At 53.9% G+C, this 12,065-nt stretch overlaps 1 protein-coding gene across 2 annotated transcripts in view; it reads right to left on the reverse strand.

Moving 5' to 3' along the window:
• Positions 1-4,651: 4,651 nt before the first annotated feature.
• TBC1D10A (TBC1 domain family member 10A) overlaps positions 4,652-12,065 on the reverse strand; it is a 36,156-nt gene continuing 28,742 nt past the window's right edge. For both annotated transcript variants that reach the window (XM_030583120.1, XM_030583122.1), the window contains 3 exons: positions 11,111-11,300; positions 8,007-8,161; positions 4,652-6,704 (listed from right to left, as the gene is read on the reverse strand). In XM_030583120.1, the coding sequence (XP_030438980.1) occupies positions 6,324-6,704; positions 8,007-8,161; positions 11,111-11,300 (726 nt within the window). In that variant the 3' untranslated portion in view covers positions 4,652-6,323. The remainder of the gene's footprint in view (positions 6,705-8,006; positions 8,162-11,110; positions 11,301-12,065) is intronic.

Below are 12,065 nucleotides of genomic sequence, written 5' to 3' on the forward strand. Positions count from 1 at the left end.
GGGACAACCACATCTGCACACAGTATTCAAGATATGGGTGCACCATGGATTTATATAGAGGCAACATGATATTTTCTGTCCTATTATCTATCCCTTTCTTAATTATTCCCAGCATTCTGTTTGCTTTTTTCATTGTTGCTGCACAGTGAGTGGATGTTTTCAGAGAACTATCTACAGTGACTCCAAGATCTTTCCTGAGTGGTAACAGCTAATTTAGACCCCATCATTTTATATGTATAGTTGGGATGTTTTCCAGTGTGCATTACTTTGCATTTATCAACATTGGATTTCATCTGCCACATTGTTGCCCACTCACCCAGTTTTGAGAGATCTGTTTGTAGCTCTTTGCAGTCTGCCTTGGACTTAACTCTTTAGTAATTTTGTATCATCTGCAAATTTTGCCACCTCAGTGTTTACCCCTTTTTCCAGATAGTTTATGAATATATTGAATAGGACTGGTCTCAGTACAGACCCCTGGGGGACACTCCTATTTACCTTACTCCATTCTGAGAACTGACCATTTATTCCTACCCTTTGTTTCCTATCTTTTAACCAGTTACCAATCCATAAGAGCACCTTCCCTCTTACTTTGTGTAAGAGCCTTCAACACTAGCATTTCAAACTATCTGAAATAATCCATTATTAACTCTTACCAATGGTCAGTTAAGATTGCACATTTGTGTGGTGGCAGCAAGTAGAGGGGGGTGTGTAGGTATTCTGAAGGGTTAACAGTGTATTAGGGGTTTTGGAACCTGAGTCCTAACATAGGCACAGACCTGGATACCCCCCAGGAAGCATCACAGCAGGATCTGACTATTCCAGGACAACACAATTATTGCACATGTGGCAGAAAAGAGCCCACAAGCCAAAACTGGCCAAGGGAAAATCTGCCATGTCTGTGGAAAGACAGGACACTGCAGTTCTCTGCAGAAATAAAACTGGGAAAAGTGCACGTGTATGTGATGGTGGAGTCATCAGCTGATGAATGTAAATTGAAACGAGAGACAAGAGAGACGCTGAGGCAGAAAATGTTTCAGTGAGCAGTGAGGTCTACACAGTTGCACATACTTACTGATGGAGGCCCTGCCTGTAATATTATTAGACCAGCAGCCAGGGAAGACCTTAAAAGGTGACAGAGAAACAACTGCAACTGAGAGATCATTAAAAATGAGCTGTAGGGCCCCAAGAAAGCTTTGCCTATCCTTGGGAAATTCCAAACACACATTAAGTCTGGAAAAAAAAAATCCACACCAGACAGAATTCCTTGGACTGCAAGGGAAAGGAATTGCTTTGCTGAGCTGGAAAACGAGAGCCAAATCCATATCTGGGATGGAAATTCAAGGGCTACAGAAGAGGAATTTAAGGAGTGTTTTCAGAGGTCAGGAAAGTACGTGGACCCAGTATGAAACAGTAGCACAGGGCACATGCAGGCTTTGATACAGCTTAAAGGGAAGCTCCTGAGGACAAACTAACCTGGAAAAAATCATAAAATGGGTAGAAGGACCAACAACCTGGCTGTCACCACTCATGGTAGTGCCAATAGGCTGAGGGGTCTGTTTTGGTGTTGACAGGCCTGGAGGCTAATGAAACCATAAGCAGGGAGACACAGTCAATTCTCAGAACTGAAGACATCCTGCAGAATAGAAATTGGCCAAATATTTGTAATAAGCTTGATTTAAAATGTGGTTTCCACCAAGTTAAGCTATCACCCCAGGTCAACGAGATGACCAGTTTTGTGACCCGCACTCATACAAGTTTGGGACATCTGCTCCACAAGCATATCTGCCAGTCATTCGGTGGGTTTTAATAGGTCACAAAGGGACCTAGAACATAGCCAATGGCACCATAGTCCATCACATCGTTTAATAGGCCCTAGAGCATGGCCAGAACCAGAACCAAAAGAAATGCTGCTAGCCTGCTGGGAAGAACTCTCCTTTGATCTTTGGGGCATTCCCATGAAGGCTCATTTACTGGTGCAATTGCCTATTAGTCACAGTGGCAGGGACTGTCTCTGGGAGAAAGGGGACTTCTGCTGCCATTAACAACTACCTTGCGCACAGACATAAGCGCCATAAACTCTGTGTCCGTGACAGTGGCTTTCCAATTGCGTCCAAGGACCTTCAGGCCTTTTTACTGGAGAATAATGTTCCACAAAGACTGGCCTCATGCCACGAGGCTGAACATCAGAACAGGACACCTCTCAAAACACTTAGCTCTTCTAGAAATAAAGATTGGAACAGAGAACTTTTACCATTTTACATTATACTACATCTCAGACTAGTACTGGGAAAGGTCCAGCAAGGCTACATGGTGGTCAGAGATCCCAGATCACCAGTTTTGGTAGAACAAAACAGTATCCACTGAGGTGTTCTACTACAGACCAGTAAAACAGCAAAACTAAGACAATGTTGGTCAAAGGGTGAGCCAGACCCGCCATTGCTGAGCCAGGAGAACAAGTTCTGTTGCACTAAAGTCACCATGCACAGCTGTCTTCAACCAAAACTGTATTGTTTGTTGGAAAAGCCTGGGAATAAGACACCATCAGAAATCTTACGAGAGGGGACAGATCTTTTCCTGTGTAAAGGTGCTTGTGGAACCAAACCCAGAAGAGTGGGAGAACGGTGTTGAGGGGATCAAAGATACTCTACCAGAAGCAGATACTCTACCAGTGATCCTGCTCACAGCAGGTCAGGAATTCCCTCCCCTCAAATAGCTACAAGCCTGTGTATGGAAATAAAGGAACACAGAGATACAGGCTGCCCAATGAAGCCAAGTTATCCCTTACCCCGTACTGGATGAAGGTGGAAAGTGTGGTTGAAGTACTTGGTTAAATGTAAGGAGCAGGAGCTGGAGGAAAAGAGGGACTGTATTCACACTGTACAGAACTAACGTTGAATTGCTCGTCAGCTGCTCCCTCGAGGCAGTCGGCCCTGCCTGGAGTATTGCTGAGTGTAGGAACACCACATCCCATAACAGAGCTGGCTATGTAGAAACACCAGCTTCTTTCCTCCTGACCCAGAAGAGGGATCTCCCCCAACCCCCAGCTCTCTCTTCTGCTGTAGGTTCACCCCCACTGTGTGGATCAATTCTCATTAGTGGGATGCAGCTTGCAAGTTGTTTCCTAGGGCTATGCTGGAAAACACCTATGGTGGCCCTAGGTGTCTCTGAGCCCAGCTCCTTTACCAACCTGGTCACGGCACTGGCCTCACTGTGGTAAACTGGCCAGCATCCTGGTCAGGCTTTAGCCTAGCATCACGCAGGGTAAAGCTGTTCTCATCCAGGGCAGGAGCTGGTTTACAGAGTACGTGGGCCCTGGCCCATCTTACAGCTTAGCTTCTTCGGTGCCAGATTCCTGCCAATCCCCAGCCCACCCCTGCCAGCCTCTAGTTGAGAAGCACAAGCCAGGTCCAGAAACCACCCTCACAGGAGTCTGGCTGCTGACTGAGCTAAGGGGGTGCTGCCTATAGCTCTGCAGCAGGAAAGCACATGCTCCTGTCCCCTCCACTCCCAGTTTCCCAAGCAGAAGCCAGGCTGCAGGACCACCCTGCTTTTGCTGACACACCTGCCTCTCTGACCCCCAAGACCTTTGCCCTGAATTTATCCTCAGCAGAGGAGCTGGGGGCCCAGTGGCCAAGAACTCCAGGCAGCACTAGATCCTGCTTGCTGAGGCAGTGGAGTGGAGGCCTGTAGTGGCCAAGGTGTACTGCAGCCACTGGAATTTAGGAAGCCTCCAGAAGTGCTTGGTGGAACCAGCTGGTTGAAGATCCCAGAGCAGCACGCACTCCCGAGCCAAGCTGCCTGCTCTGCCCAGGGCAGGCTAGCTAGAATTGCCCTGCTGAGGAGGAAGGATAGCCCAGTGGTTAGGGCACTAGCCTAAACCTTGGGTACCAGTTCCTGTTCTGCTGGAGGCCCTGGCTGAATCAGTCTCTGTGTAATGGCCCAGCTGTATCAGCAGGCCAGAAGTGACCAGCTTCACCAGGAAAAGGACAGAGGGAGAATGATGTCTAGAGTAACAAGGACAATAATCAGACCTCACTACCCCCCCGCCGAGACTTTCAGGGCTCTAGTCAGAGAGCAGCAAGGAACGGACACAAAGCTCCAACCACCCTCTGTTCCCAGATCAGCCCCCTCCTCGTTTCTGACATTCGCAGGAATTGCCTTTGAAGTGATGGCACCCCAGCATGACTCCGACACAACGCTACCCTTCTGGCTGCTCTCCCGTAACTTTGCTCCTGCCTTGCACAGCCCCAGAGGCAGCCACAATCAAGTGGGACATGAGATTATAATAAATGGAAGATCATGGGGACAAGGGACCTCTGGAGCATTTGAAATGTGAGGTCCAAACATGGAGCAGCCATGGAATTGCTGGGGAGTCCTGGCTAGGCCCATGTCCCTGCTGGGCTCCGACACCCCCTGGTGCAACAATTAACTAGTGTGTAAGTATCCAAGACTTGCAACAAGCTCTTCCTGCTGGGGCTTAAGGAAGGGCTTTATGCAGAGACGTTGTGGCCAGTTGTTTGAGCTCTGACAAAGCTGAAGTGAAAGCAGTCGCTGTGCCAGGTGAATTAATGCCCCTGGATCCCAAGGTAGGGGATGGACTGCACCCCAGGCTCCTCACTCGAGGGAGGCAGAGAACCCCACTCCCAGCAGCACACGCCTTCTTTACACAATCTGCTTTATTGATTCTCTGTACAAAAACATTGCAGCTTAATTCACTGATTTATTTAACACAGTCTCACCCACATGGGCACGTTGCCCAGCATAGTTGGGATGAGCAAGGAGAAGTCCCTCCAGTCAGATCCCTTCCACTCACAGGGGGCAGTCTGCAGAGAGGGTAAGACTGAGTGAAGAGGTGCCCAGAAGAAGAGGGAAGGATTCCTAACTTGCCCCAGGACTGTGATGCAAGCTGGAAAACAGACCCTCCTTCCCTTTCACCTTTGCCATCAATATCTGGGGTTCCCCAACTTCAATCCACCCGAGGCTGCCCCAGAATCAGCTAACACTGCCCTCTTTGGTGAGCAGCACAACCTGCAGTGACTAATGCAATATGCCAGAGACTTCGTAGATCGAGGGAGCAGTGCAGTCTGGGATCTGCAGGCTGCACCCCCATTTAGGAGGTGCACATTAATCCACATCTGGATTAATCCCAGAATATACCTGTTCTCCCAGCATTCAGGGCAGGCCTAGCACCAGCTTTAATCAGACAACGCGTGCTCCAGGAGGCCTCATTTACCTTGGCAAACAGCCCCAGGAAGGGCTGCCCCTGCAAACCCAAAGCAGCAGGCTCAACTCAGTCCCCTGCAAGCAGCGCTTTCACCCAGGTCCTGAGCAGCCAGGGCCAGCCCTGCCTCATGCAGACTTTGTCCCCAGCCCAGAATCTGCAGGAGCCCACTGGGGCAGATCTGACCTTTCCCTATATATTGACACAGTTATGCTACACAGACAAATAAATAGGCTCGCTGCAGTACAGAAAGTCCAAAATAAATGCTCAGGTGCAGCTTACTACACCCCCCCTGTAGAAATGGAGGAGCAGGGTGGGGTGGGAAAGTCAGGTCATTTCCTCCTTCACCCCCTGCCCAATACAGCGTCAGTTTGGAATCTGCCGCGTTCTGGCCAAGAGAGCCACCCCCATTGGGCAATACAGAGACACTCCTGCAGCACTGGCTGGGGCAAGAGAGAACAGCTCAACTCTTCCTCCACAACTCAGGCCAAGCATGTGTAGCAGCTGAGCCTAAGATGCTCCTCCACGACTGCTGAGTACACACTGCTCCAACCCACTCAGCGACAGAGGATTGGCCCAGCCAAGACAGCAGCTGGGATCCTCAGAGGGAAGTTCAACATGGAAAGAAGCCACCTGGGCTGGGAGATCATCGATTCTGCCCCCTGCTCTGCCTCAGGTCGGTTCATCAGCTTATTTCAAACATCAGCCAGCCCCTGCTAGAACAGCCAGCCAGGCCCCAGGCCTTTCCTGGGAATGGGGCTTTGAGCCTCCCAATGGAAAGAAGAGACTCATTCAGACCTCGGGCAGACGCACGATCACAGCCCTTTGCCAACGGGTCTGAATGGTCCCCCCAGGCACAGCTCGGCTCCCCTGGTCTCTGCTCTGCAAATCAGCTGCAGCCAAACAAAATAAAACCTTAACTCCCACAGATAAGGCTCCTCCCCCTGGCACTCAGAGTAGCAGGAGAGAGAGGCCCTCTCCCCACTTTGGCTGCAGCAGGGAATCAATCCTGAGTCTAGGCCCAACTAGTTGGCCTCTCAGGCGCAGGGGTGGCAGCCCTGGGTGCTCTGCCACCGTGGAGCCAGAACGTGCTGTGACTCCATTACAAGTAGGTGTCCTCGCTCTCGCAGGAGCTCAGGCTGTCCTTGGACTGGTGATGCGGGGATGCCCCAGGCTCAACGAAGGCCTGGGCTCCGTTTTCCTCAGGGATGGGGCCATTGGCCGGCCTGACTTTTCCTTGGTCTCGTTTCTTCTCCTTGTTCTTGCGGCCCTTGAGTGGGAGCACCTGGCCGGGGGGCAGGAGGATGGAGGGCGAAGGGTCCAGCGCCTTGCGGGAATGTGGCTCCGAGTCGCTGATGGCTTTGGCGCCGTGCAGGCGTGGGGGAGACCTGCACTGCAGCTCCCCGTGGCTCTCCTTCCACTTTTTCAGCTGGATCAAGTGCTCCCGCTCAATGTGCCGCTCTGTCACCGGCAGCTCTATGATCTGTGGGGACAGCACACGCTCGTCAAGCCCCTGCCCGGCCAACCAGCAGGTCAGGCCAGAACTGGGAGCTGCCAGCACAGCTGTCTCCCGAGGGAGCAATCACAGCCCCATGGGAAACCCAACAGAAACTCAGACCTTCCAGCTGGACTGTCAGCGACCCACGCTGTGCAGTTCAAGAGACTTGGTTGCTGTGATCGAACAGGCGATCAGTACATTAGCCTAAGAACATGTGACCTCTCTTGGGCCCTCTTGTCTCCTCCCTATTAGTTGTGGGGTTTCCCTTAAGGGACCAGCATAAGGCCACTGGAATGGGGGCGGGGGAGAGCTCAGGAGGCCATGGGCCTCCCACATTTTACTGGCCATAATGGCAAGTGACGGGGAGTAGGGCAGCACGAGGGCAGGGGCACAGTTTGGGCACTGGTCCCCCCTCCCCCCCCCACATTGTTAGAGACCTTCTGCTGCTCCTGGACCAGCATCCACATAGTTCATGGTTTCCCTGGAAGGCCTGCAGTACCCTGATAGAGGACCTGCTTGTTAGCCAGGCCTTCACCAGCAGAGGGCAGCACTGCACTGAACACAGCTGCCTCACTCAGTGCCCGGGGGCCAGGGGGAGCCGTTGGATTTGAACTTGCTTCTAAGTCTGGGGTTCCTGAAAGCTCTTCACAGCAGAGCCCAGGGCCCCTCCCGCAACCAGGGCTCTCCCATACCGAGCAGCACCTGCCTCCAGCCCAGGGACCCTCCAGAAGGGGCTCTGCAGGAAGATGATCTCACCCCCAAAGCTACTTTCCTGGGGCTGGGGGATCTGAGCCAAGTGCCCACCCCAGGGAGCGTTCAGCTATTTACGGCCCCACCTGGGAAATGCTGCAGAGCAGCCTGGGGCAGCAGCATAGTCACTGTCCCCAGGAACTGGTAGATCCCCCAAGCCAGGAGCTGCCCATCTGCCAGGGAAGGATGTGGGATGTTTGCCCCCATTAGGGAGCTCCCTTGCCTGCTGGAGCAACAGACAGAGGGGAGAGCAGCAACAAGGTGCACTGGGAGTGAGACACCCCAGCCCCGCATCAATCCCTAAAGCCCTCTCTACACCCCAGCCCACTTCCATTTGAGGGAACACGAGTGCCGAACGCCAGGCAGGCGGTGCCGGGCTTTGATCACTGGATGAAAAGCTCAGGCTATGCTGACTGCAGCTGGTTCCCATCCAGTTACCGCTGTGAGGGGGAGAGGGCTGGTGAGCTGCCAACTGTGGACATGCATGTGCCAGGGCAGCCTGGGACCCCACCTCCACCCCAACACCCATCTCCTCACCTCCTGCACCAGGAAGGCCTCTTGCATGATCTTGGGGTTCAGCGCCCTCAGCCTCTCCATGGTCTCGTATTGCCCCTGGCAGGACTTGAGCTTCTCGGAGGAGCCGAGCGTGTGTTTCAGCAGCACCAGGCCGACCCGGAACAGGATCTTCACCCCTGGAAGAGCAGAGCCGCCTGCTGGTTAGCACCCGCACAGCCCCAGCGCTCGGCCAGCTGCCGTCAGCCTCCAATAGCCTCCACAGGCTGCAGCATGGCATGCTGGGACAGGACACTCTGAAGGGGACAGTGAGTACAACAGTGACAGTTTAGGGCAGTGACCCTCTGAGCTGCCCCCATGCTCGCCAATGGGCAGTCTGGGGTTTATGGCTGGCAGGAGGTTTCTCAGAGCCAGAGACACAAAGGCTTAGATAGGAGGGGAAGATTCAATGATTGCTCCCCTCCTCTCTCCCACCAACTCCCAAACCTAAAATTTACCCGGCCCACTGCCCCATTTGCCATAGGAGTGACGTGTGGGCCCTGAGTCCCAAACCAATGTCTTGCTAGTGACCTGACACCAGCCTGGTCCCAGCTGGAAACAAGGAATTACCAGCAACTGCTTCATGGACACAATCCCCCAAGAGCAGGCTGCAGGGCAGCACCCTTCTTCCAATGGCTCCCCTGTCCTGTGCTACATTAGCCCAAGTATCAACCAGATCGCCTGGCAGCCTGGAGCCCAGTGCCCAATGCATCTTCCCAGGCACTGCTGCCAGGAAAATCATCTCTTCTCAGAATCTTGATCTGCAGAGGTGCAAGAGACAAGCACCCCCAGGGCCCAGCTGAGATTACACGGGAGCTGCCCCCAAATTTAGCTCCAGCTTGAAGTAGCAACCTAGTGGTGTGCTTTGAAATACTGTTTGTCAGAGAGCTGGCTCCTTGGCTGCCTCCTCTACACCTGCCAGCGCTCTCCCCCCGGTAGCTCCTTTGGGCAGTCTGAAGCCAGCCTGTACAGAGACCCCAGCTGAGATCAAGGCCCCATGGCGCTGGACATGAGACACAGCCAGAGACAATCCCTGCCCTGGAGAAGTGATGATCTGAACAGGCGAGGCAGGAAGAGGATCCAGGGGAACTGAAGAGCCCAAGGTCACAGCAAGGCAGGAGCAGAAACGACCTCACTCCTTGCAATCCAGTGCTCTATCCACTGCACCATACTGCCTCCCCAACACACACCCAACCCCTACTGAAACACATGGCCAGGACACAGCCTGCCTGGGGAGCAAGGCCAAATCGTGCCCTGGTAACCCTCATGGCAGGCTCAGGGTTGGGTAACCACAGCTCAGACTGACCCCATCTTCTACTTCTCACACAGCTCAGACACAGCCTCTGTGCTGGGGACTGCCTTTCAGATCCATCCATGCCAAGCTATACCCAGCCACAGCATGGCCCCCCCACACCTCCCTACCAGCCGTAGGCCACAATCCAGTCCTGCTGCACACCCCGTCCACAAACGAGCAGGGAAGCTGCAGCACCTCTGCCCAGTAATTATCACTCGGAGGCAGAAAGCACCAGCAGGTGCTCAGAGCTGGTTGTTTTCCTGGGCTCTGACAGACGGAGAACCCTCCTGCAGTGCCAATGCCCTCGAACAGGGGCAGCCCTGGCAGGTTTTTTAGGTACACAGAGAGGATAATAAACCAGCACGACTCATCCAGGGCTGGGGCAGATGCACCATCGCAGGCGATGTTTGTCAGCCAGACTGGACGTGGAGCTATGGAATCTGCTCTAGTTCGAACAGGCGTTATTTCGGGGGAGTTCTAGGGCCTGTGTTCCACAGGAGGGCACTGATCATTGACTCAGCTCAGGCGTGAACGCCTCGCTCTCCCCACAGGCATCACCCTCCTGTCCTAACAGGGGTCTCTCCACTGATGTCTCCCCGAAGGAGGGTCAGGGCCCCCCAAGCTTAGCCCAAGGGCACGGCTTAGCAGCAGCAGCGTGAAGACAAAGGGCATATTCAGAGCCCTCTCTGGAGGGGGGTGCGCAGCTAGAGCCCTCAGCAGAGGGAGGGAGACAGACTTGTGGCCGCCTACGTCATTCTCAAGCTTCAGCTCCAAGTGAAGAGGGGGCAGTGTGGAGAGCACAGTGAACCTGGTGCAGGGAGCCAGGCTGGCAGCAGGGGCAGGAGGGAGTGGAGCAAGTCTGGACATGCATCACGTTGGGCCCAGTCAGACCTTGGCCATGGTGAATGTTCACCTCTGCCTCCCTGGGGAGCCCTTTGAGGATGAGGGGCCCTGCATCTCCTACCCAGCGGCCAGACTTGGGGTCACTGCTTCCAGAGAGACGGCTCTCCACAGCTGCCCGTGAGCACCAGAGCTGGAGGATGCGGCCAGAACAAACCAGAGCTCCCATGCAGCCCTGACAGAGAGCAGACACAGCGATGAGCCAGCCCCGGCAGGGATGAGTTCACAAGGCAGCTCAGCCAGGCCACAGTACCAACTCCAGGGACCCTGAGGAGGGAACTCTCTGCTCCCCAGCGCTCAGGGTGACGGGGGAAGGCGAGAGCCCAGCCTTTTGGAACAAAGATCCTCAGTGTCATGGGGACAGGAAGGGCCTGGGATGCTGGTGGATGGAGTACGTGGGATCCTGCTCCTCCTCCGGCCCTGTCCAGCATGGGCAATGCCCAGCACTAGTGTTCTGTATCCCCACGTTAAACAGCCAATCCAGTTTGTTCCTGGACAGAGGCTCCGGTCCTTCCAGGAGTGAGACCAAAGAGCAGCTGTGGCCCAGCTGAACCTGCCAGAAAGCAGCTCCCACTGCATTGTCACCTGCCAGCACAGGCCAGCTGAGCAGGTGTGTTGGTTTCATCATTTCCACTTCTGGAGCCAAAGATCTCTGAGTATTTGGTTACAGACGGAGAAACTGAGGCGGAGAGGCAGCCAGTGGCAGAGGCAGGAACAGAACCAGGCCCAATGGGTTAGAATGCTACGTCGGGGCCATGAGAGCATGGCTCTCTTCAGTGCAGACAGCTGAACTGGGGGCCAGGCTGGCAAGTCCCCCAGATGCCCCCAAGCTAGGTCCCAGTCTGGAAGGCTCCACCCCAGGAGCACAGAGCAACCCGGGGGCCCCGTGCGCTACCTTCACAGAAGAACATGTCCCAGACACGCAGCACGGAGCTCCATGGCAGGGTCCTGGAGAAGGCACACATGAACCACTCCGTCATGTACAGGATGGGGTCGATCTTCTGCTTGCTCAAGTGCTTGTAAGCCAGGGGTGCGAACCGGTGCAGCAGTGAGAAGAGGATCTCCCCATCCAGCTGGATGGCCTCCTGCAGGGAGAGCGGCAGATTATGGGAGGGGAGAGGTGCTGCTGGGGCGCACCAGGGATGGGCCATCCCTTCCAAACAGTGCCCACCTGCCATCCACACACACATGGTCACCAAGACACAGCCAAACAGCTGCCATCCGCCAGCGACAACCCAACGGGAGAGGCAGGGCCAAGTGCACCAGCTCGCAGCTGGCTACGGTGGTGCTACCATGCTCCAAGTTACTGGGCTTTGCATTTCTCACCCTCTCCAGCTGGGATCCTGACAGGCTGCTGAGCCAGAGGCTGGGTATTTGGGGCTGACCCCAAGTGCCAAGAGGAAGATGCGAACAGCTGTGAAGGCAGCATGCCACCAGCAGCAGCACAGAAGTAAGGGTGGCAATGGGGCACTAAGTCTGCTGGGGAAAGTGATATTAAGTTTCTTTGCATCCCTCCAGCATTAACACAGTAACTAGTTAAAAAAAATAATTTGTGCTTATAACTATTCAATAAAAATGTATTTTAGTTTTAATTTAAAAGTGGTGAGAAAAGGTAAATTAAGTTTAAACAAGAAGTTTATAAGTTTAGCATGTAAACTAGTGTTAAATATAAAAATGCATTTTTAATTTAGAAGGGAGGTGGACGCACTCAGAGGCTTGCTGTGTGAAAGGGGCTGCCAAGACAACGTTGGAGAACCACTGGCCCAGGTTCACATGCACCCCGCAGCTGGGTCAGCATCACCCACATTGTACAGGAGGGAACAGAGGCGGGGGGGTGAGCAACTTGCTAT

The sequence above is a fragment of the Gopherus evgoodei genome, chromosome 13, assembly GCF_007399415.2.
Source record: "Gopherus evgoodei ecotype Sinaloan lineage chromosome 13, rGopEvg1_v1.p, whole genome shotgun sequence".
Lineage (NCBI taxonomy): Eukaryota > Metazoa > Chordata > Testudines > Testudinidae > Gopherus > Gopherus evgoodei.